At 36.4% G+C, this 25,928-nt stretch overlaps 4 protein-coding genes across 5 annotated transcripts; 2 read left to right on the top strand and 2 right to left on the bottom strand.

The window, feature by feature from the left end:
- Positions 1-300: 300 nt before the first annotated feature.
- LOC130725966 (uncharacterized) lies at positions 301-5,166 on the bottom strand. Its single transcript, XM_057577163.1, has 9 exons — positions 4,938-5,166; positions 4,264-4,320; positions 4,027-4,079; positions 2,542-2,593; positions 2,313-2,378; positions 2,173-2,232; positions 1,637-1,679; positions 955-999; positions 301-697 (listed from the first exon to the last, which is right to left on the bottom strand). Exons 1-9 carry the CDS (start codon positions 5,047-5,049, stop codon positions 634-636), a joined length of 552 nt encoding a protein of 183 aa, XP_057433146.1. The 5' UTR covers positions 5,050-5,166; the 3' UTR covers positions 301-633.
- A 4,295-nt stretch (positions 5,167-9,461) lies between these two features.
- On the top strand, positions 9,462-14,541 carry LOC130722151 (ATP synthase gamma chain 2, chloroplastic-like). Its single transcript, XM_057572795.1, is given in 4 exon segments — positions 9,462-9,739; positions 9,742-10,741; positions 11,640-11,883; positions 12,298-14,541. Coding segments are annotated over 2 exon segments (1,086 nt in total). The 5' UTR covers positions 9,462-9,646; the 3' UTR covers positions 10,735-10,741; positions 11,640-11,883; positions 12,298-14,541.
- On the top strand, positions 14,405-16,022 carry LOC130722153 (protein S40-4-like). 2 transcript variants are annotated; one of them, XM_057572796.1, is made up of 3 exons: positions 14,405-14,544; positions 14,658-14,718; positions 14,909-16,022. In XM_057572796.1, the coding sequence occupies exon 3, from the start codon at positions 14,919-14,921 to the stop codon at positions 15,546-15,548; it is 630 nt and encodes a 209-aa protein (XP_057428779.1). In that variant the 5' UTR covers positions 14,405-14,544; positions 14,658-14,718; positions 14,909-14,918; the 3' UTR covers positions 15,549-16,022. The 2 variants fall into 2 exon arrangements, with proteins under 2 accessions (XP_057428779.1, XP_057428780.1); XM_057572797.1 differs by having other exon boundaries at positions 14,413-14,544; positions 14,638-14,718.
- Positions 16,023-22,634: 6,612 nt separating this feature from the next.
- On the bottom strand, positions 22,635-25,928 carry LOC130725368 (transcription factor MYB120-like). The gene is made up of 3 exons (XM_057576605.1): positions 25,581-25,928; positions 24,044-25,034; positions 22,635-23,082 (listed from the first exon to the last, which is right to left on the bottom strand). The coding sequence occupies exons 1-3, from the start codon at positions 25,926-25,928 to the stop codon at positions 22,799-22,801; spliced, it is 1,623 nt and encodes a 540-aa protein (XP_057432588.1). The 3' UTR covers positions 22,635-22,798.

Below are 25,928 nucleotides of genomic sequence, written 5' to 3'. Positions count from 1 at the left end.
TCGAATGATGATAAGTTGAGTATTTCTATTTACAAAATTGCATCTCACTTATAAAATTTAATCAAACAATAAAATATCTTAACTTAATATTTTCAACTCAGCCTTTTAAATGATTTATGGATCCATTATGTAAGATGAATATATGATGGATGGAACCAGGACTCAAGGTAATCCTACTTTACAGTTCTCACAATTTCAAAAACTATGAAAGTCACCTTCTTGTCTCATTGCACCAACAATTCAAATGCAGAGGACCCAAATCCACAATGCATCTAAGATTGAGAGAATGCAGCATCATAATGCATCAAAACCATGTAAGAGATTTTTATTTGGAAAGAACTAGGTCAGTCTGTTTGTTTTAGCTTTCAACCACCACAAACAACATTTGATACAAACCCCAATGAAGTTTGAAGGGAAGATTTTTTCTCCTTGGCCATAACTGCCAATTGTGTTTGAAAGAATCACTGTAAATGCATGATGCACCAGGTTGTCTTAGTGGTCATATTCTTTGTTAATCGATGAACTAGAATTCTACCAAAAAACTTGAAGACATCACGCATGGCTTTTCAAAACAGAGCATGAGGCTAAGACGCAAGTTTGGTGTCAGCAAGGCTCCCTCATTGTAATGAAAGCTCAAGTTGGAGGTTGCCAGGTTCCTGGTCTAAAAGATGGACCAGATCCTGTTGGCTCTGAAGACCTGAAAGCAAAATTTTAGGAACAGATAACAATTAGTAAAGTAATGAATACCGATATGATATAAGTGGTTTAACAACTTGGGAAATGATATATCTCATAAGGCCATTTAACTTCTCAAAATTGCTTTGCTTATATTATGGCTCCAGGTTTAGGGATAAGAGCATAGATTTTGTTTCATTTACAAAAAGTTAGGATTCATAGAAGCTTTGCTTAATCACAGTGCTCATTGACACAAAGTATATACACATTTTGACTTACTCAAGTTCCACTTTTTCTTTCTCACCTGCGTTGTCTTGAGAATCCCTGCAGAAAGATCATATGATTACTTTAAGGTGAATAGTTTGTTCTGTCCTAAACTATTTTAATTGCAAAAGAGAAGAAAAAGCATGCGTCACAGCAAATAGAACATAGAAGGCACTAACAACTATAGTTTAAAGAACATCCAAAACAGAATGAAGCAGAAAATCTGGATTTTATGACCACAACATTGAGGACCAAAGTTCTTTGACCAAAGAATGTCATTTCCAGAGTACACTATCAGAAATGTTATTGTTCTAACAGTTCATATTTAGACACTGGATTTATTCCTCTGATCAGAGTATACTCCTTAGGGAAGTTAAACCAAAATATTGCAACAGGAACTAAGAAATGACTCCCTGACAACTTCCTGACAATTCAATAAAAGGATGGGGGGGCTGGATTGATGGGAGGCAGGTGCTCCCAAAAGGCAGCCAGGGTTTGCAGCCGGGGGGTGGAAACTTAATTACCATCAAACTCGGATAAATGTACACTGCATAAGAAAATAATAAAAGCCACATACTACAATACAGAAATTTCTCCAAAGAGCATGTACTTTTTTGGGAGGGACAGTGGCTGTACATAAAACCTGCATTTTAAACAAGATATTTAGGTATTGAACTATCAACTTCATACGACTCACCGTAAGCCATCCATTGCACCAGATGATTCTTCAACCTTGACACCTATAGATGAGAAAACATGTCAAAAGCTTTATTTAAAGAATAAGTAGTATATAGATGTATGGTAAGAATCCTCTCTCTGGAAGGCTTTATCTCTTCTTTTAGGAAGCCTGTTATCAGAAATCTTAGAGTCCCCGAAGGTTAGCTCAAGTGGTAAGAGCTAGGGGACATAAGGGTTGGGTGGGATGAAGGGTGAAGGCTCCAAGGTTCGAACCCTGAGGAGAGACTAATTTACTAACATTTGCCTATCAAAAAACAAATCAGAAATCTTAGAAGGCGATTTATGAAGAACAAGTGAAATTATACATAATCTCACTTGAATAGAGTAATAAAATTCTTTGTTTTGTGTTGTTTTGAGGGGTGGGGGAACGTTCTACTGCCTTGAAATCAAAATCAAGCTTCAGTATATGCTTAATTAAATTTATCCAAATAATTTCTTTTGAAAGAAAAAAGGTACTCAATATTTCTGTCGAAGAAAAAACAACAGTAAGATGACCTTCTGAAGGGTCTCGTAGTTGCTGAACAAAACTTTTCAAGTCTGGACCACTAACTTTTCCTGCAAGGAAATATAAATTAGTTAATAGCTTCTCAGAATAAGTATTGGAGAATATTGAAGCACCAATAAAAGCATCTGACCAGTGCTGACACGTTTGCCTGTACTTCCTTCTTTGGCTTTCCTTTCCTCTTCTTCTTTCTTGAGAACTTAGTGACAAAAAAATTGTGTTAAGGTTTCAGTACAGAACTAGGCCAAGAATGTTGTCTCATAGTAAAGCCGAGGACAAAACTATGAGACAAATCTAACAAAATCAGGGCAAAGTATTCAAACAAAATGATTAGTTAAGGTGGAAGTGTAAGTGACACATACGAGCAACATTCTGTCTGACTTGTTCACGTCTTGCTTCCAACTCCATCATTTCCTAAAGAGGAATAAAAAAACATTTCAAGTAATACTGCGATAGCATAAACTACTTTGCTGACGTGCCTCTTTATAAAAAGTTTACTTTGCAAAAATACATTCAAAATTATTCTAAGGAAATAAGGGATTAGTTAGTTTAATAGCTTGCTATCCCGTTACAAAATAAGGGTGACCAATTCATGAATGCGTTTTTCATAAAAGGACAGTAATCCCTTAGATATTCACCCCTTTAAAGGGATGCCAAACTTATCCGAAGCTAAATTTAAACCTAGCAAGTCAAACACGCAGCTGACATGATACAGTTTATCACATAATTCCATTAACCCCCAAAATATATAGAAAACCCCAAAACAAGAAAAGTGGGAAAATATGACAGAACAAGAACAGCTCTATGAAAGGGGGAGGGATGCTAATAATCCAACTACCACACTTAATTATCAGAACAAGATACATTTCAAAGAATCAAAATATAATGAATTGCTTAAATGATTAAAAAGAGAGAAAAACAATATAAATATCAAACAGATGGCTAAGTTAAATACTCTACCATTTATGCACTCATCTAATTATATTAAGAAATTCAAATAATTAGCAAGTCAACAAGGCATCATCTTTAGAAGTCTTCATGAAAGAACATTATTTTGGCCTCATTTGGAAGAAATTATTTGAGCTTATCTTATACCATTAGTGCTTATGCAAGTGTCTGGAAGAGCTTATGTATATAGCTTATGACCTACCTAAAGTCGTTTTGAGCTTACTTTCATAAGTTGTTCAGATTAGCTTACCTACCTATAGCCCATTTTGAGCATATTTCAATAAGCTTCTCAAATTGGCTTATGAATATCATAAGCGCTTAACTAAGTTGTTCATCCAAACACATCTCTGTTAATGATAATTAAGCTGGAGAAGTTTGTTTGACGTCATTCATTGGTCCATCGACATATTATCTGAGGAGCAATTTGATAAAAAAGTGGACACAGTTTTAACCCACTTGACTATATATTTTTTTAAATCGAATACAATGAGTGTCATAACAAGAACTGAAGAACAGAATGCCTCAAGAGTGTTTCCTTATCTGATTTGAGAAACGATTGAACAAACCTAATGATTCCTTGTTTCCTTAGTTTATATATATAAAGAAGTAAATGTGTATATATATATATGTAATATTTAGATAGATAGATAGATAGATAGATAGATAGATAGAGAGAGAGAGAGAGAGAGAGAGAGAGAGAGAGAGAGTAATATCCATACACACAAAACTTTGAAAGAAAATCACTATTAGCAAAGTCAAATCACCTACCCTAGACATGACCAGATATGTAAAGAAAAACTTTATGGAACTAGAAAAAGGACACACACACACACACATATATATATATATATATATATATATATATATATATATATATATATAAATGTAATCCAATTTACCTCAGGAGTTGGAGCCTTTTTACGCTGCCCATTCAGCCAAGATATCCATTCAACTAAAATAATTAAACAATAACTATCCATCAAGAACGAGAAATAGAATGAAGAATCATAGACTGTTTTCTGAATAAATTCAATATATATCACAACTTGACCCATCCCAGATCACCTATAATAGTAGACGGGTGAAAGAAAACCAGTAATTTAGCAGATGAGTGGTGGAAACTGTAAAACACATACCTGGAATAGATGTAGGATCCTCCTCTCCCTTAAATATCACCCATCTCTTCTCTTTCACTAGTAAACCACAACAAAATAACACAATCAGACAGATTCATTGAAAAATGAACTACAACACAAAAATACAAAAAAAAAAAAAAGGAAAGAAGGACTAGAGTTTTCAAAAATCCAAATTCATACTCACACAGCAAAAAATATATCTTTAAGTGATTCAATCTAGCAGCAGTAACTAGTGCCAATTTTTAGCTGCCCATAAATAAATTCATTTCTCTTTTCTAAATTCAGGTTATCCTAACCCTTTTCAAAGTTTCACCAAATGCTAAGAGTGACAGTAGATTGTAATGCCAAACAAGAATTATCAAGCTCAACAATCCATCATTTAACCTTTCAGTCCATAATCATGTTAACCAAAGGGGACAAAAAAAAGCAAATTAAGAACACAGGGTATGAGTGAACTATCCACATTTTACAGTAACCTGATCATAGCAATTCAAAAACACCCCTTTTGCACACACGAGCTAGATAACATCAAAAATTCATACAAGTCAAACTTCACCTATATAAACCCAAAATCTCAAAGCATTATAAAACTAAAACCGATCAATTCATCAAACATAGACAAACATACAACACCGCACACAGAAAATGGCGAGAGAACACGGAAACCCACTTACTGCTACCATCAATCTGTTCCTTTCTGGTGAAGTATTTGTTCCCTGCTTTGTCCACTCCCTCAAAATTTCGATTGCTGAACAACCCAGCAATTCTACCAAACACCCTCCGCATTTTTGTTTACAGAGAGAAATTCAAACACGTTTCAGGGACAGCATCGTTGTCGGAAGCATCCAACGTTGGAGACTGTAACTGCAAAACCTTTGGAAATGTTGATTCTGTGGAACGTGTTTGTGAGAAATCTTGGTTTTGTATCCGGGTCGGATCTATTTCGGACCACCCATGATCCGGTTTCTGTACCAAACTTTGAAGGGACACGGTTAGATTTAATTATTATCTATCGAGATTAACATAATTTAATTGTCATGTGATAGTCACTTGATCATTCAAAAATGTTTTACGACTTTTTAATGTTTAATTTTAACCATTTATAGTTAGATTAAACGGTTATAAAAGATATATTTATTTTGTTTTGATGTATGAGTTCCATAATTTAATATTTGAACCAGAATAAAAAGATTTATATTGAATTCTTATGGTATATTTAAAATAATATTATCTATTCTTAAAATTTTAAATTCAGATAAAATAAAGAAACTTATCTTGTAGATCTTTAAATTCAAAATAAAAATATAGATTTTCCGATGAATAAAAAAAATAGAGTTCATTAATGAATATTCTCTATCTTTAAATCATTAGATATAATATGATAAAATTTATATGATTTATTTATTTATTTTTTAATCAAAAAATTATATAATTCAATTTATGATATAGCTCTTCAAAAAAATTATGATATAAAGATATTTCAAAAACAATTATGATATAAAGAAGGAAAATATTATATTTATGATTAAGCGAATATAAAAATATCACAATCTAATTTTAAATAATAAAATTAAGAAAGATAGAGTTTTTTTTTTACAGTAATCAAGAAGGATAGAGTTATTTGTACTACGTATCTGATTTTGAAATGATTATTTGTATCGTGAAATCTAATTATTCCTAATAGAACTTAATCTCTTCTACATCTTCTAGTCATATACGTATATAATCTTCATCATCAATATCCTTTCCTTTCCAAAAAAACTCATCAATATAAAACCATGCTCATTGCTCAACTCTGAAATTACTAGGGTTTTCTATACCATTGTTTTGTATCCTCATGGCAGACCACTTTGTCTCAACACCATCTACCCAAATAGCGATAGTGGCCCTTGGCAACTTTCCTGGCGACTTCACTCACGGAGCCTACCGTCTCTACGAAGTTAGTTTCAATGAACACAAGATTGAAACAGTTGTCACTAGTTCCTTTCTTTGCGTCACACACTGGATTAGAGAAACCTACAATCTCCACCCTGACTATAAGAATCTCGTAGTCGGAGTGAAAATATGCCCGGTAGGACATGAAGATGTTCGAGAAGAAGCAATCCGTCGGAAGAGGCAAGTCAACACCATCGCTCTATGTGTAGGTCACCGCTGCCTCATCTTTGAAATCCGTAGTGATGCGGATTTCATTCCGGTCTCACTCTCCGACTTCCTTCTCAACACTCGACACCAATTTTTCGGTTGTGACATGCAGATGAGTGTCTCGAGACTCCGCTCCTGCCACCTAGACATGTTGAACTATGTCGACCTGTTGAACCATGTCGACCTGTTCGAGTACGCTCTTCAAAATCAAAAACTGGAATACCCCACGATGAACTACAGGGTGCTGGTGGAGCTTCTTATGGAGAAGTGTTATGTGAGTGTGCCTATTGATGAGCCCAAAACGCAAATTGTTAGGGATGTTGCCGCTGAAGCATTTCTCAACTGTCATATGGCACACGCCCTCAATTTAATTTCTTGATTATTATAACTTTGACTTAATTTTATGTTTGGGTTGGATCTTTAATTTAATCAACGCTTCTGGAGTTTTTTTATTGTTAGAACTTGTGTTGAAATGAGAAGCTGGTTCTTTGTTTTATTAGTCTGTTAATTTATTTTCCTCTTGTAAGATAGAATCAATCGCAATGAAGGAGTTTATAAATTGATACATGAATCTTCCTTTTTAATTAGTGGATATGATTTCGCTAGCGCAATAATATTAATATTTATTTTTGATGTGTCGCATTACTTTTTTTGTTACATCGGAAAACTGACAAAGAATAAAACTAACGAGCAAACACCCGGTCCCTCAAGACAAGGGTCTCTACTTCCCAAGGTGGTTTATCCAAGAAGCTGAAGTTGACACCGGATAACGCATTGCTTTTATAACAATTTTTGATGTGTTGCATTGCTTTTATAACAATTTTTTATTGGGAAATTTTCGTTTTTTAAAATTGATTTTTAGACCTTCTTTTCTTTAATTCATATGTCCCACAACTTTTAGATATTCTTCAAAGGTCAAACATATTGCTTTTATAACATAGTAATAGAAAAGGAAAAATTTTGAGCCATTTTTTTTTGATACATCGAAAGATTAACAAGTAAATAAAACGAACTAACTAAACCCAATAATGTCCTTCAACAGAAGGACTTCAAGCTCCGGGGAGGGGGTAGCCAAAGCACTGTAGCCAACAACGGGGAGAAGAGACCCTCTCTTCACCAGACAATCTGCTACCATGTTCACGTCTCGACAGCACCAAGAAAGCTCCACTCGCCAGTTCCTTGTCATCAAAGTATGGATTTCACGCAGCACCCACCCATGGGCATGAAAGCTTGCACGGCTAGGAAAGGAAATACCAAAAACCATGGACGTTGGAAGTTGTGAGTGGGGTAATGAAATCTATTGAAGAGGAAAATTAGAAACGGGGTTTTGAGATTATTGGATTTGGCTAAAGTGGAGAGGGATTATATAATGGTTTAATGATGAGAAAAAAATCATTCACATGCACTTGTATTAGTATATTTCATATGTTTTTTTTCTTCTATCTTTTTAAGAGTTTGCGACTGAGTTGTGCACCTATATTTTTTTATGAGCAAGTTGTGCATTTTTAATCTCTTACCATTTGAGCTACTTTTGTGTGAATCATGAAAGACATGTCTAAGACATGTCTAAGGTTTATTGCAGCGAATAGAAGTCCTTTCACAAGCTTAGTAAAGGCTGCAACCGTAACTTTTGTGCAAGACATGGTAAAGTCCGAAACGAAAGAATTTTCTTTCCCACACTGTCAGACAACCACTTAATCCCAAAAGCTTAAGCTGTTGGGTAAGGGCCACTTTAATAGTTTTATATTATACTCTAACACGCCCCCTCACGCAAGAGCCCTTTGGGCTTGAAGCGTGGATAAATGCACAGGCCCACCTACCATGTACTTAATTAAATTCCACTTTTTAATTAGAAAGTAAGGGGAGCAAGGATCGAACTCTAGACCTTTCGGTCATAGAGGCTCTGATACAATGCCAGAAAGTATATTGATATGAAATTAGGTGATCTTGTGTGAGCACCAACTAGACTTTGAGCTTCATCCCAAAGCTGTTTTGAGGTTTCACAGTGCAATAACTGTGTTGCTATGTCAGCAGTCATTGAGTTCATCAACCAACCAAGGAGTTGTTGATCATATGCTTGCCAATCTTCAAAGTCAGGATTTGACTTTTTGCTTGAATCTGCAGCAGTGATGAATTCTTCAGGGCACTCCTTTTTCCCTAACATGTAACCATCGAGCCTGACACCTTTGATTATAGGTAACACAAGTGATTTCCATAGTGGATAGTTGTCTCTGTCCAACTTGACAGAAACAGTGGATGGAAGGTCATTTTTGTGGTTTGAATTGGCAGCGGATGACATGGTTATTTTGGATCAAGAGCCTTAAGCTGTTGGGTAAGGGCCCCCTCACGCCCCCTCACGCAAGAGCCCTTTGGGCTTGAAGCGTGGATAAATGCACAGGCTCACCTACCATGTGCTTAATTAAATTCCACTTTTTAATTAGAAAGTGAGGGGAGCAAGGATCGAACTCTAGACCTTTCGGTCATAGAGGCTCTGATACCATGTCAGACAACCACTTAATCCCAAAAGCTTAAGCTGTTGGGTAAGGGCCACTTTAATGGTTTTATATTATACTCTAACATACACAACATCTTAATTGCGAGGTTTGCAATTTTTACTTTTGTTTTTGCTCATTCACTTATTTTTCACTGGATCAGCTCGCGAATCTGCTAAAATATGGGACCAATGTGCAATTGCAATTTTATTCATATAATAAGGAACAAAGGTAATAGTAATATAGTACACTATAGCCCTTACATATTAAGTATAATACTGCTCTCACCAAATAGAAAATAGAAAATGCCCCCACATAGTCATATATATCGCGACCAATATACTCATAGTAATAAAAGACAAAGATGAGAGGTATAATGTGTGAAGTGATAAAAAAGAAGAGAGAAATATAAAGAAAAATTGAGTAAATATGAGATAGAAGAGAATGTAGATGTGAATATATAAAACTATATAAATAAATACATCAGCCACTTTTTTTTACTACTAGAACTAGAATAGTTCTCCTTAACATCATGGACTAGAAAGCCCAATCTTTAAAGCCCAATACCTTCCTCGTCTCAATTTCCTGTCCAGAACCGACCAGAAACAAATTTTCTCGGGAAAATAGAAAATTTTCTCGGAAACCAAACATAGCGTTGACATTTCCTTCCAGCAACTATGAAACCAAACCAAAACCCATAACAATCAAAAACCCCATCTCAGAATCCATGTTTTCCTTCACTCCCACAAATGGGGTTTCATCAAAACCTCACCTTTCACACCACCCACTTCCCTTTCCCTTCCCTCTGCAATTCCACCACCCCCGGTTCCCCCACCGCTCCCCGATCCGCTGCGGCATCCGCGAGCTCCGGGAGCGAATCCAAACGGTGAAGAACACTCAGAAGATCACCGAAGCCATGAAGCTCGTCGCCGCCGCCAGGGTCCGGCGAGCTCAAGAAGCTGTCGTCAATGGAAGACCCTTCTCCGAGACCCTCGCTGAAATGTTGCACGACATCAACGACCGTGTCCGAGACGACGACGTCGAGGTTCCTCTTTGCAACGTCAGGCCAGTCAAGAAGGTTGCGCTTGTCGTCGTCACCGGAGACCGTGGACTCTGCGGCGGGTTCAACAATGCGGTGGTGAAGAAAGCTCAGACCAGAATCGAGGAGTTGAGGAAACTTGGGTTGGATTGCGTTGTGATCAGTGTTGGCAAAAAGGGTAACTCGTTTTTCAGTCGTAGGGATTTTGTAGAGGTTGATAGGTTTGTTGATAATGGGGGGTTTCCTACTACTAAAGACGTACAAACTATAGCTGATGATGTTTTTTCACTTTTTGTTAGTGAGGAAGTTGATAAGGTTGAGCTTGTGTTTACTAAATTTGTGTCTTTGGTTAAGTTTGATCCTGTGATTCAAACGTTGTTGCCTTTGTCAAGGAAAGGGGAGGTTTGTGATGTGAATGGGAATAGTGTTGATGCAATAGATGATGAGTATTTCAGGTTGACTTCTAAGGATGGGAAATTGGCTTTGGAGAGAGGTGTTGTGGGGATGGAGAAGAAAAGTGATGGGTGTGTTCCGATTATGGAATTTGAGCAAGACCCGGTTCAGATTCTTGATGCCATGATGCCTCTTTATTTGAACAGTCAGATTTTGAGGAGCTTGCAAGAATCACTGGCTAGTGAGCTTGCTGCTAGAATGGGTGCCATGTCTAATGCCACTGATAATGCAATTGAGTTGACGAAGAATCTTTCAGTTGCATACAATAGGGAGCGGCAGGCGAAAATAACTGGGGAGTTATTGGAGATTGTGGCAGGAGCTGAGGCACTAACACCAATTGATTGACATAAATGTGATTCCCTCCCTTTACATTGTCTTGTTGAGATATTGAAATCTGTTGATTGTCATAGAACATGGGGGTTATAGAGTTTCCTAGCTTCACCAAAAGGTCACCATAAGTTGATTTAGAAATACAGAATGTAGGTGGGGTTGGGTGTTTACAGTTCAACCCCTTATAGCAAATGTTTGAATCAGTTTATTTTTTCTCAGAATCAATTTTGGCAACGCTCGGAAGCTACTCACATAAGCTTCTCTCCCTAATTGATTTTGACTTTAGAATCAATTGTAGAAAGATTCCAAACAAATTAATTCATTTCTTTGTTCTTCCAGGAAAGTGCATTACTTCTGTTCAATATTTCTTATCAATGCTTATGTAATTTTAATTGTATGCTTGGTTTTGCTATTGAAATGTAAGCTGGCTGTTGCAGAAAGATTTCCAAATATGTTAATTCATTTCTTTGTTCTTCGATGAAAGTGCATTACTTCTGCAGTTCTGTTCAATATCTTTTATCAATGGTTTTGCTATTGAAATGTAAGCTGGCTGTTTGAATTTTAACTTCTGCTTTAAAGGAAACTTACAGGATCAAAGCTGAAACATTGGCCTCATCCGTTATCTTGAAAGCTTGCTGGGTCAGAACAAAATACTGGTCCCTCATTTGTCTTGGTTTGGTGACATGCATTAACTCCAACATAAAGTATTATAATGATTTGCATAGAAAAGGAACTCATGATAGTGTTGCTTTCCTGTATGAATTATTGATGTCAATGAAATTGTTTCATGCAACAAAGTACTTCTGATTGGAAATTTGATATTTTTTAACTGTAGAATAGTGTCTTTTGGACATATATAATTGATGGATCGAAATATAATTTACCTTGAGATGACCTGATCTTCACGCGTGCTTTGGTAGGGTCTGGCTGTTTATGTCACTCAATACTTGACCCACAATCTCTGGTTTTGGTTTGCATTTTGAGTAGCTGCTCTATTATAATTTGACATTGGAGGTACAACTTAGATTTAAGGGTGTTAAAGCCTTCAAGATCACACGTGCTCTGGAAGTAATGGCAGCAGCAATGCTGAAAAAAGATATTTCCTATTGTGTGAAAATGAAATTGGTGGGCCAAAATATGTGGTAGCTATGGTATTTTATGAAAGTAAGTAAGGTAGCAAATCATTGCTTTAATAGATGTTTTATTCCATGCATTAGAATGTTCGATATATTTTTAAGTGCATGTTTAGAAACTCGTTTGAAAACCACGGTGAAACTAGAATCATGGCTGATCTGTCCACCATGATTTTAGTTTTACTGTGATTTGAATATAAATACTATTTCATGATTTCTGAGATGTAACATTGTTGAGATGCACAATTCAGGCTGATAAACATTCTGCTGTATTAGAACAATGCTGACTTTTCTTGTTTTCTGACAGTTGGTTAAGAGGGTTAAAAAAATGTTATAGGTTTATCCACTGCATATAGATTATTACATTACCAGCCCTGCCAAAATTGACTCAGATGATAATGGTCCACCTTGAATTAATTCTATCCTCCTCGATTCATGTGACCAGGTTCTCCATACTTATCATCGAAGATGTGAACTTTTTGGCTGAATGTGAGGATGTCTTCACTTGTAACTTTGTAAGTAGTAACACATTGTATACGGAAGCTACCTTGTCATATATGCATGTGAACCCAATTTTTATGACCATTCTAGGAGAATAGCATTTCTTACAGAGGGTATTATATGAATTTCTTCAAGAACTATAATTTCTGGTTGTATTGTTGTTGTAGAAAGAAATTGGCACACTTCAGTTACAATAAGCCATAATTATTGAGAGGAGGTGGCTCCAGTAATCAGGCTAAGATGCACTGTATATCATTCTATAATGGACATCTTCAATTATAGCTAGCCATATTATGTTCAATTATAAATTATTCACAATGCTCTATGATTTATTTGAAGATAACAACTTGATTTATACTAACCCACATGGGTCATAATTACTTCTCCTGTCTTTGTTTTATGTATTTTTTTTATTTATTGAAAGGGTGGCTTTGACTTCGGTCACCACCACGAGTCTTATGAATCATAAGTCGTTTACAAAGGTGTTTACAGATTGCTTATTAGCACAATCCTCACATTGGCAGAAGAATCAAACACACAACTTTCTAAGAAAAAGTGATTTGTCCTTACCAACTGAGATGTATTGTTATTTGTTTTTTAGTTGAAGATCACAAAAAAGATGCCATCTTTATATCCACCAACATTAACGGCTGAAATCAACCTTAATATGATAGATTTGATTATGCTTGAACTGCTTTAACATCAGCTAATCCTGGTCCCACTGCTGTTCACTTTTACTGCCGCCACTCTAATGCACGGTGGGGAGCTGAAGATTTCAGCTCAGCAACATGATTATTTTCCCTCTGTGGAAAAATCTTCAGATTCTTTAGTTAACATGGTTTCACTTCAATCTTAAAAGTAATCTAAGACACTTGTTTTGGCTAAGACACCAACTGTTTCTTTTCTCACTTTGGTAATCAATACAATAGGTACCCAAATACGTTGAATGACGGCTTGAAAATTGGTGCATGTCATGTGGGTCAAGTTTGTCCATCAGGAACTTCAAAGAAGGGTTTTCTTTGGTTCTTAACTAAGAATAAGAATGAAGTTAATTTTCTTATTATATTTTGACAGATCATAGTATTCGTGTATCAATTTTCTTTCTCTTTCTCTGCATGTTCATAGCATGTTTTTTTTTTTTTTTTTATTAATTATCATTATCATCATTATAGGAAGTGGTACTGGTATCTTCCCTTACTTGACGTCATAAAACAAATTGAAGTGAGGAAACAAACAAAAGATGATTGGTGTACTTATTTGTTTATACAAATTCATCATATTTGTTTTCTTTGGTTGAAAACTTTGACACTTTGTCTTCTTTCTTGACAATAACCAATCTTTATCTATTAGCCGTTCATTCACAAGGGGAATGACTGTACCTGCACCATCATTTATCTCTGTTTTCTGCATTAGCCTCTAGAAGTTTTATTACAAGCCATAGTTAACTCACTTTTTTACCCTTGATGATTCATCAAAAGCCAATAATATGTGATCTATCAAATTATTACCATATGGTAAAATTGGAGGACAAAAAGTGTAACATTGATGTAGTCATGACAAGTGGTCCCATGAAAGGGTGAAAGCTATAAATTGAGAAGAAAAGGAAACCTGAGCCCCTGGAATGCCACAATTAAAGTGAAGTTACAAAACTTTTTAATTGGAATGATAAAAAAACAACTAAGCATCCACTATTCATGACCAAGTCACATGAAATTCAACATCTCTTGTCCTTTTCCTTCTATTTTGCATTAAAGATTTAAATAGATAACTTTGTCAGATGAATTCAGTAATAACCAACACGCGGTTGGTTCATGTGACACATGCTTATTCTTCTTAGAAACAAAGTCTCAGGTTTGAGTCTTGTGAGAAAATCTCTCTTGAAAAGTTAACCTCACCAGGACATCGATGTCTTCAACTCTGAACATTATTGCCTTATGTGGATGATGTTTTTCCGTGCACTGAAAAAAAAAAGATGAGGTCAGTAATTGAGATTTACTGCTCCCTCTACCTTTCCTAGTCAAATTTAGTCTTTGGTAAGAAGAGTTAAATACATGGAGGTCCATCATTTAGAGGATCTCTAAGGGCAGAAGTCAGGTCTGTCTTATTCTTGCTGCTATTGTTTCAGCTCCTGTGGGTTTCCTGCTCCATAATAAAATCTATCACAAGTTAAGACTCCTTCAAACACACAGAGGTAAAGAAAGCTTCTGAACTCAGGATATAGTAATATTATTGTCAACCTCATATTCTGTTATCAGAATCCAATGTGACTCATCTCTTATTTCAGCTTTATTTTACATATTGCAGGAAAAAAACTGTTCAGGATCAACATAAAGTTCTCTCTTTTGAGCTTCTGATTCCAGGAAAGGTATATTATTGTTTTCCTTATTGAAATATCAAATACCCCTTTTCAGAATCTGCTATTGGGACCTCTCTGTAGGCATCTATGAATCTTTCTAGTCTCAAATTTTTTGTTCCTCCTTCTTCTCTTCTTTGTAATTCATCAAAATTCTGATTCAATCGAAATTGAAAATTTTCTTATGGTTTGGGCTATGTAGGAAGTGATCAATGGAGGATAAATATAGTCTATTTAGGCAAAGAAGTGAGATATGGAGATCCTTGAGAGATGGAGACTTTGAAGAAGAAGAAGTATGGGATGTTTACAAAGACAGAGCTGATATTTATGTTTCTGAAGTTCACAAGACCAGGGACAAGGTTCAATCCTCTCCTCTTGCTATCCCTAGGTCCCTGCCAGCTGCAGCAAGAATGATCCCAAGAACTAGCAGTGGAAATAGCAGTGCTAGTTCCTCCCATGAAGCAAAGGTTCTTCAGCAATCAGTACCTCTCAACATTCCTGATTGGTCTAAGATTTACAGGAATCAGCAAAAGAAGAACCCCAAGAATGTTTCAAGGTTTGATGATTATGATTACTGCCATTCTGTTGCTGATGAAGATGATGGTGATGGTGTTGTCAATTATGGAGGAGAAAGTGATAATGATGATGATGATGAAGAAGGAGAAGATGATGAGTATGATGCAAAGCTCCCACCCCATGAATTTATTGCAAGAAGGCTTGCCAGGAGCCAGATATCCTCATTCTCAGTCTTTGAAGGTGTTGGGAGGACACTCAAAGGTAGGGATCTTAGCAAAATGAGGAATGCTGTCCTCACAAAAACTGGATTCCTTGAATCACTCTGAGAAGGGGTTTCCATGAATCAAATTTGTGTTGTATAGGGGGTTATGTTAAAAGGGCGAGTCTAGTCTTGGAGCAACGATAAAGTTGATGCTGTGGTTACAAGTTCAAGTCGTGGAATCAATTTCTTGTAGAAATGCAAGGTAAGGCTCCATACATTAGATCCACAAAGTGGGTCCGGTTCCTCCCTGGACCTCGCACATAGAGGAGTTTTATTAAACTAAGTTCACCCTTTTATAGGGGTTTATGCTGTTAGTGATAGGTTAGCTATTGAGATTGTGTGCATGGTTGTGTTTATTAGGGGTAAGAAAAATTGATTCTATTTGGCATTTACCATGAAAAGGCTATGAATCGATTTGTTTGTTCAATCTCCTACTATGAGAAATTTGTGCTAATTAAAGGCAAATAACAGTGATGGATGTGCCAGGTTAAGTATTGAAATTGAATCATAAAACCATTATTCATTCAGAAGTACAAAAGTAGCATAGTTCTATTTTCCCTAAACTTTTTTCCTTATCATGTTATTTTCTGTTTGAGCTTTGGCTTTTTATAAACTAGTCAAAATCTCCCTCCTTGGCAGGCTTTCCTACACCTTTATGTCCTCTGTTTCTTTCCTATATATGTGAAAGGTAGAGACCAATGCCTTAATACATGTCTTTAACTGTTCCCCCCTAATTCTCAGTGAGAAAACTCTTACAAAATTTTAGTGGATTAAGATGTATTTTACATCAAATTGAAAATAAATCACTTGTGAGCCGTTCACTTTAGTATAGCTTTATCTAAATCTTTGACACCACTTACCATATCTTTTTCTGGCTCTTAATTGAATAAAAGGCACATAATGTCATGTTAGCATGAATAATGAGAAAAGAAAGTCTGAATATAGGTTGAATAACTTGTGACCCAACTGAACTGGAATTTAATAGTACTGAAATAATTTGTATAGTGCCTTCTCTTTATGACTCACAAATCATTGATGTGAAAAGTACGAGCTCTATATAGAATTATAGATTTAGAGAATTGATACTGCTAGTTAGGTTAAAGTGAATTTAAAATAATTTGTTGTAACTTTGAATAAAATTCTGTGATTTTCACTACACGGTGTAAAGCCAATTCAGATAAACCATGCAATACTATTTAATAAACACGCAAACAACATAACTTTATTACGCCTCTAGCTACAATTATTGAATATTGGTGTGGTAAATTGACAGAGACATGGCACCAACTTAAAGTCTTAAATTATTTATTGAAAAGAACAAGGTATATTATCTTATGATATGTGATGAAGGAGAGGGAGAAAAAAGCGAGTGGTCTCTATCGAGTATCCACTCGTTCTCTCCATAAAGAGAAAAATCAATTTCATAGAAGCTAGGTATAGAGTGGGAATATTTCTTTAAACTTTCTTCAATTTAGCTGGTATTTTAATCTCTTACTCTTACCTATATGATTGTCTTAACATTCTTTAAGTCTTAACCTTTCATTTTCAAAGGTCAATTTTAGTGCTCATTGCTCAATGTCGTAATAATAATGATTAGAACAATTAACAGTTCACTCTTCTCTTGTGGTACTCATACTAAAAGTGAGATGGAAATTAAAGATAAATGAGAAAAATGAGTAATATAATAATAATGTGATAGAAAATACAAAGAAATAATGAATATAAATGATTGATATATGAAGTATATTTCTCATTCTTTATCTCAATGTTGCACACTCAATGTTGTTATGGTGTGCGGAATATACTTCATCGTCATAACATGAGAAGGGTATAGTCAGTGATATATATTTATAACCACATTGGATGAAGAGTAAACCACATTCGTGAAGAACTTGACATTTGTTAAAAACCTTAAGGCTATTTGTATGTAAGTTTTTTTCGCTTAATAAATTATTGAACGCCCTTTTATTTTTAATCTAATGATAATGTGAGAATTCTTTATTTTATTTCTTATTTTTTAGTTAGAATTCCCAAGACTCAAATCCTACTTCAATCTTTTGAGAGGGAAAAAGTCCTATTCCTATCCACAAATAGATAAAATGAGGATGACATAGAAGCAAATAGGGTGATTATTCAATCCATCGTCATTTGCTCTGATTTCAAACCCAACACGAATAAACAATTGAAAGAGCAGCGAAAACAACCCCAATGCCAGACACATTCAAACTCATATGTATGAAAAAGCAGTGATAAAAAACCCTTTTGAAAATAGCAAACTTTTTTGGACTATTGTGTAAAATTGGACTATTCCTAGCCTGAGATGGGTAACCGAGAAATGCTGCTATTTATCAATGCACAACTTTCTCTACTCAGTCTCATATAAAGGCAAAAGGGTAGAAGAAGAAGATGCTGAAGCAGGAGCCAAGAAAGAAAAGAACTTTCTCGATGAACTAATCAGACATTACATACCAGTTCTGGAGGTCTTAAATGATGTGGAAGTTCATCAGGGAGGCGACATTGCAAGTATGGATACAAGGAAAGGGAAGAAAAGTACTAATAATGATGATCTCCGGGTGGTTTGGGAAAGCTTATTTACAACTTATCTTAAAACATAAATACTTATATACGTGTTTGGCACAGCTTAACAAATACTTCTTCTGTGCCTTATAAGATTGTCTTAAGACAATTATACTTATTAAAGAATACATCTGTTGACACCAAAAAATATGTAACGGCTAGAAAATGATTGAAACGTTATACGGTGATAGTTTGAACTTATTATAAGGTTCCTTAATACTCTTGCTTGAAACTCCTTCTAAAACTCTATAAAAACCCAAACTTGGAACCTTTTTAGAAAACTTGTATTCCATCACCTCAAAGCTCATCACCAAAGTTTCATCATTGGTGAAGACCACAAGGGTCCATTGCACCAAAATGATCCGAAGTAAAGGGTAAAAGAAAGTTCAAAAACCATCACCTTTTTCAAACCACACTAAACGCCTAAACAGGTTTCATCTACCGTGTGTCAGTTTCAAACTGACACACGGTGCTTCAGTTTCATATGCACCGTTGGATCTGATATTTTTAAATTTTAACGGTTCAGATAAATTAGCATTAAAATAATTCATTTATTAATTATATCTTAATTTACAAAAACACCCTTCTTCTTCCCCAACCCACCCCCACCCCCCTTTTCCTTCCCCCACCGCCCACCTCCGCAGCCCACGTCCAGTGACCCTCACCATCAAACCATCAAAATCTTCCAGATCTGCATTTCAATCAAATAAACTAATTGAGGAAGCAAATCACTATCTATTTTCAGCCAAATAAACTCATTGTACACAGGGCTATGTAGGTTTCAGAATAGTGTAAAAACAAAAAATAATCACTTAAACCAAAACAAATGCAAAAGAAATAAAAGCTGATGAATATAGCGACATCATCACCCCTCAAATCTACAATCATGCCCAGATCTCTTTCACTGACTTTCAATTGAAAATATTTCCGATGGAGGAGAAAGACATGCAAAGGTTACCGGTGGTGATGGCCAGTGGAGGTGACTCTAAGACTAAGATTGGAAAAGCGGCAGCCATGGTGGATTGCTCTCTGATTTGTGAAAAGTGATGGCTTTTGATGTCTGGAAGCTGGAAGGAGAAGATCTGGAAAGCTCAATTCCACAACGGTGAAGAAAAGCTCGAACTTGTTGAAGGAGAAGATCTAGAAAGCTCAAATCTAGAAGTTCTGGTGGTTAAGGATGAGATCCAGGTCATTGTACGGCGGCAGTGGTGGTCGGTCAGAATTGGTGGTGGTTGTGTGGGGTTAGTTCCTTTCTACCCATTTTGTTCCCTTTTTTGAGCTGCGTCGTTGACCTCGCCATGAGCCTCCATGTCTTCGCCGCCATCTGCTGTAGTCTGGGCTGGTTCGGGAAGCCACATGCCCACATCTCATATTCAAACAAGATCTGGAAAATCTAGGATGATGATGGTGGAAGGAGCAAGGAGGAAAAAATTGAGAAAATAAGGATATTTTTGTCTAATCACTGAAAAAATGAAACTGAAGCACCGTGTGTCAGTTTGAAACTGACACACGGTAGATGCAGCCCACTAAACAAAGTTAAGAACTTTATCATTTTTCGTACCTTTTGGGATGGAAAAGAGAGTGAAATGATCAACGGTAGAGAGGAAAGTGAGAGAAGGGTGGGCGGCTAGCTAGGAGAGGGTTTTTGCTGCACCAAGACTTTCCACAAGTTCCTTCTCTCACACCTTAACTCATCTTGATGGTAAAAATCATCAATAAATGGTTATTTATGGACAATTAAAGGCATTGAAGGACAACCAAAGGCATTGGAGGGGATTTTTGGGCGGCTAGGGTGCTATTTGAATTTTTTATTCTCATTAACTTAAGTTAATCTATGCCCGCATTTGACTTGGTTTCATGAAACAACACCATATCAGCTTGAAACGCCTCCCACGATAGATATTTTTTTCTATAGTAATATAACAGTCAAAATTCATCAAATCACACAAATATCATCACCATGATGATATAGCAAAATCATAGTTATAAAACTCGGACCGGACCGGCCGGTTCGACCGGTTGAACCAGGAACCAGACCCTTTACCGATCCGAGCCATTAATCAGATCGGTCAAGCAATCAAACCGATATAAACCGGTTTGGACCGGCCGGTTCAGGGGATAAATTGGCGACTCGGCCGATTTTTTGATGGACCGGTCAGTCTTTTTTTTTTTTGCCTTTTTTTTGTCAAAACTGTTAGAGGGAGGAAAGCTAATCCAAATTTTCACTACACCACTTTGCTTCTTGTTAGGAAGAATGCATATTATTTTATATATATGATATACTAAGGTTATATTTTAAATTATTATAATTTTTTAATATAAACTGAGTCAAGCAATCGAACCAATGACCCAGTGGTTGTACCACTGACTCATTGACCCAGTGCTTCGATCGAGTCGATCACCGGTTTGAGTCTGATAACACTGGGTAAAATACCCGTTGGAAAAATCCTCCCTACGACGACATACTATTTTCTTGAGTTTGCCCAGGCGTCCCAACTTCTTGACAGCGTCAAGGGCTAAGCTAACCACTCGAAAAATAACTCCATTATTTTATAATAAGGTCAAGCATATTTATTTTCCTTTTATTTATTTTCAAACACTTTATTTAACCACAAGGGGTAACACAAGTAGTGAATGTGCATTTCTTTAAGAGTTTTCGCCTAGGCTCCTAGCCTGGGTTCGATCCCTCTGAGGTAAAAAATAATACATTTATGGCTAGGGACATCACTATCGTATCCCGAGCCAGATTAGTCACGTGAGGACCCTTTCCCCGGTGGAGACTGGTGGCCAAATGACAAAAAAATTTAACACAAAAGTCAATTTAATAAATTGATGTCATAAAAATTGGAAAATTAGATATTAATTTCCCAAAAATTTAGGTTCATACAACTTAGTGACACAAAAGGTGGGGGTATTTTTGTCTAAATGAAAATTGTTGAATGCTAACTTACTCCTTTAAAAAACAAGTGAGAGAGTTAGCAAAATTTTAAATGGTTAATTGTCAAATTAGTCTACGATATTGTAAGCTAGTTTAATTTTAGTCATTTGGTAAAAAAATGACATTTAGTGACGGTAAAAAAAACTAGTAATTATAAAAATGACTGCCACTAAACATCATTTTCCCGTAGAGCGACTAAAATCATACTCGCTTACAAAATCATAGACTAATTTCAGCATTAATTCAATTTTAAATTATAAACTTTTTTACATTAACAATTAACTAAATTTAATAGTAGATTGTTATTTCTCACAAATTTGTCTTCATTTAATTTCTGTTATTTTGACCTTTAATCCAATTTTAAATTATAAACTATTTTACTTTAACAATTAACTATATTTAATAATAGATTGCTATTTCTCACAAATTTGTGTCCATTTAATTTTTGTTCTGGGAGTCGGTAAGACCGACTATCCTCTTAGTTCAAGCTTCACAACCCTTATGCACCAGAACTAGGGACTACTGTTCTGGGAGTCGATAAGACCGACCACACCCTATGTCCTGTTAAGTCCATACTTCGGACTAACGACTCAAGATGACTGCTCTAGACCGATCGTGCTCGGGCCCGACTACGGCATGTGCGACTAACGCCAGCTGGAGGTAGGATGTGAATCACCTCAAGCATCTCATCGCTGACCCTAAACCCCAGCCACAACAAGCTAGGAGCGAGGCTCGAGGTCTATTTTCTGGTAACTAGAAACCCCTGGCCCTAGGGGCGGAACTACGTTGGGGCAGGGGAGGGTCAAGGCCAAAAGTTCTATGAAATATTGTATATATATTTATGTAAATATAAATATAAATATATATATATATATATGTATATAACAGTTCAAATTTCATCAAACTAAATATGTCAGCCTAGTGGTTGAGTCTCTCCGTCAAAACAACATTTTCTTTTTTCAACAAAAACACTTTTGACAATGATAAGTATTAAAAAACTAATTAAATGTAATTAATGTAATAAATAACCTGACCATAAAAAATGAAAAGAAAATTCAAACATCATTGATATATCTTATAATAAATTTGTAATGAGTATATAAATTGGTTTAATCATTATTTTGTGGGTATATATGTATTTATTGTTAATTAAAAATTTAGTTTATGTTTAAAATTTTTATTTTGCCCCCCTCATATTATCTTTCCCAGTTCAGCCACTGCCTGACCCTTGGATCTCTAAATGCGATAGAAGCTAGGCACTCATTCCTCCACCTAGAGCTACACTAGCTCCTTGGCCAGGTATAAAAGACTCCTTTTACAGTAGCCAAGGTAGGTTTTTCTAACTCCAACACTTAAGGATTTTAAGGATCTAAGCTCTTGAACTAACTTAGGCATCAGAGTGCCTTTGTAGGACACCCACTCAGGCTCAACCACGACGTTCGGGCTCTACCCCACTCCCGTCCTAGCTCCAGGCTCAACCCCCACGCCCTCCTCAACCAGACACTTCACCGTTCCCCTCTCTCCCTACCCTTCCTGGCTAATCTTGGTCGGTTCCTCCGATCAATTTCCAATGTGATCAACCACTTCCCTTGATTAAATAAATTGTGCAATATCAATCATAAATCATTGAGGTCCTAAGTTATAGGGTATACATTCAATATAGTAAGAACGATAGCTTGTCGAGCGGTTTCAAACAACAGTACATATCATTTGCAATTATGCATCAAACATAACAATATCAATATCTCCCAAAATTATCTTGGTATACAATTTTCAAACCATTTCAATCTGGATCAACCTTAGCAGAGACCAGGTAAATTGTCCCAAGTGTAACCTTGGTTTTCATTATGGCTTGTTGTGTTGGAGAGAGGAAACAATGAAGCTATGGGCTTGATTTCAAGTCCAAAATTGTCATCTGTCATGACACCGCCAGAAGATTGGACATTGGAGGCTTCTGGTGCACTGTTATTATGCCAATCTTGACCCTGCTGCATAGTGGAAGAAGGTGTCACAGTAAGAAGTGATGACAAATCCTCATTCGTGAATTTGCTCAGGTCTGGTGCTTCTTCCTTTGGTTTTTGTCCTGCATAGATCAGAAACATTAAATCAGTGATAAATTAATTTAATACAGTATATTTCACCAAATGAGTTCTACACTATAAATAGATGAACAAGTTGCTAGAAATTGAATAGATAAACAGGACATACACATGAAGAAGTGAAAATAGCATAGTAATTGTAATTCTCAAGTTTTGATGAAAATATTAAGAATAATTTTAGGAGAGAATGAAAATAATGGACTGACATGGATTAATTTTATCTGCCATTATAGCTAGCAATAGCATGTAACAATTACAAAGCCTAAAAAATAGGATATACCTTTTTTTTTTTCCTAATATGATATTGTATTCTTATTTCATCATGCCAAAGACTGACAATCATTCAATCCAATTTCAGGATACAGCCAAAAGGAACCTGTAAATACAACATCTTCATTTCCAATTTCAGGATATAATTTGACTATGGCTCTAAAAATAACCTACCATAATAGATCAAATAGAAAATCCCTTTTATGAAATCACTCATCACATAAAATTAAGTAGAAAAGCAAAAGCAAAAGTTAGTGCAATCATATATACTATATTTGATACTAGAGCCAAATTACTGATAAAGGCATGTTGTCTCATTGCTGCACTAAATTTGAAGCATGTCAAAAGACAAGGGTGGAATGGTGGATCAATGCAACATAAAACTTTATGGCAAATAAGAAGAACTAGATTGTTTGTATTATATTGGCATAAAACTTAGCTTTGCTGATTTGATGTTTATGCAAAACACTTTAAATTCTAAACAAATAAGAGTCCGTTTGATTAACCATTAGAAAATATGAAAACCGAAAAAGAACACATCTTGAGTCACTAAACCACTGGCTCAGCTATTTTCTGGTTTTCATAACCTCTAAACCTGCCTATATGCAATTATATGCTACCAAGATATACAAGCTACAAAGTAATTATCTAACAGCAACCAATAGAATAATTAACCTGAAGTGGAAGACCAGTAAGCAGAGCTAAGTGGGAAATCCTCAAGGTTTTGGCATCCATCAAATAAATCATTTCCTTCATTCAAACTCAAGTTACTTCTTTTCTTGGAATTCTGGCCAGAAGCCAGAGCCTGAGCATCCAATAGAATATCCCCAAGCAACCCACTACTACTCTGCAAAGAAGGATCATTGTTGAACTCATGAATATCAAGCTTAAGATCCTGCTCAGATGGTCTTGAAAATTGGTTTGAAGGGAGCTCCAGCTTGTGTTGAAAAGCTGAAGGGGAAGAAGAAGAAACCCCTCGATCCGCCGCGGACTCTAACAACGGTGTATGAAAAAACTGAGAAAAATTAGAGGAGTTTTGCTGATGAACAGGGAACCTGAAGCCATGATCAAGATGGTTGGTTGTCACATCATGGAGCGCGGAGGAGGAGCAAGGTGTGGTCGAATTAGGGACCTGGAAGCTGTTGTAGCTGCCGGGAGAGGCGCGGTAACGCTTGAAGCGAAGCGGCGTGCAGAGCATTGGTGCAGGTCTCTGGAAGGTGAAGGAGTGAAGGGAAGGTGCAGAGGAGGATAAGGGTAATGCTGAAGGTGCAGGGTCTAAGAAAGTGTGTGGGGAATAGGAGGGTGCTCTGTGTTGGAGGGGTGAAGATAGAGGAGAATGGTGGTGGTGGTGGTGGGATGCGGTTGGAGATAGAGGGTGGTGGTGGTTGAAGTGATATTGTTGCTGATGTTGCTGTTGTTGTTGTTGTTGTTGGTGGTGGTGGTGGTGGTGGTGTTGGTGGTGGTTCTGATGGAAGAATTCAAACTTTGTGGCGGTGTTGGGGTGTGATGATCCTGTTGGGGTGACACATGAGGAAGGGGTGGTGGGTGTGGTTGGTGTTGTGGGTCGATCATGGTCATCTGAATACAGAGGAAGACCTTGTCTCTGCCGCCTCTTGATCCTTGTGTTCCAATAGTTCTTGATTTCATTGTCTGTTCTCCCGGGTAACTACAATTGTAAATGAATTTCCAAACATGTATGAAGTGTATATATAATGTTTTGATCAAATTCTATTTTTTCATAATCAATTTTGAAAACAAAATGCCCTTAATAGTTACTTCTACCGATAATTGATTTCAATTTTGGTTTCAAAATATAAAGATTTCGTGTTTGATCAGAAACTTGATCGAAAATCACTTTAAACCCGAAATTATTGTGGGCCTAAGTACTTTATCTTAGCTTTTGCTTCTGCCCACATGATTTTGTCTTAATTTTAATTTTTGAACAAAGTTTCTAAACATGCATGTATTAAAGCTTAGATTCGTAATAACATGAATCCTCTGCCGTCATTATCTTTGTCGTTTTCTGCTGCAAATTCTTGACCCTTAATATTAAATTAAATGGTTAAAATTGATTAAAAAGTTACGTTAATTTAAAGTTTTAAACACTTGTCATTTTGCTGCAGGTCGAGGATCCGAATTCATTTTGGCAATGCTGGTTTAGTAATTTGAATCCATGCAGAGATTGAAAATGGTTTGGGTTGAAAATACATACCAAAGCAGCCATTCTTGCCCATTTGTTACCAAACTGTGCATGGAGGTCAACAATGAGTTTCTCTTCTTCAGGGGAGAAAGCACCTTTCTTCAAATTGGGTCTCAAATGGTTAGCCCATCTGAGCCTGCAACTCTTCCCACATCTATTCAGCCCTGTGTTCCTCTGGACCGCGTTCCAGTTCCCTTCACCATGTTTTGTCACATAATCTATCAGAACAGCATCCTCTGCTGTGGTCCAAGGACCCTTCTTCAGAGTCATCTCTTCCCCTTTACCATCACCACCACTACCTTCACCGCCACCGCTGCCGCCACCACTTCCCGTTTCGCCGCAGCCACCTAACATTGCCAT

Source organism: Lotus japonicus, chromosome 6, assembly GCF_012489685.1.
Source record: "Lotus japonicus ecotype B-129 chromosome 6, LjGifu_v1.2".
In the NCBI taxonomy this organism is placed as follows: Eukaryota; Viridiplantae; Streptophyta; class Magnoliopsida; order Fabales; family Fabaceae; genus Lotus; species Lotus japonicus.
The sequence above is the reverse complement of the archived record's forward strand: the minus strand, read 5'-3'. Positions and strand labels throughout refer to the sequence as shown.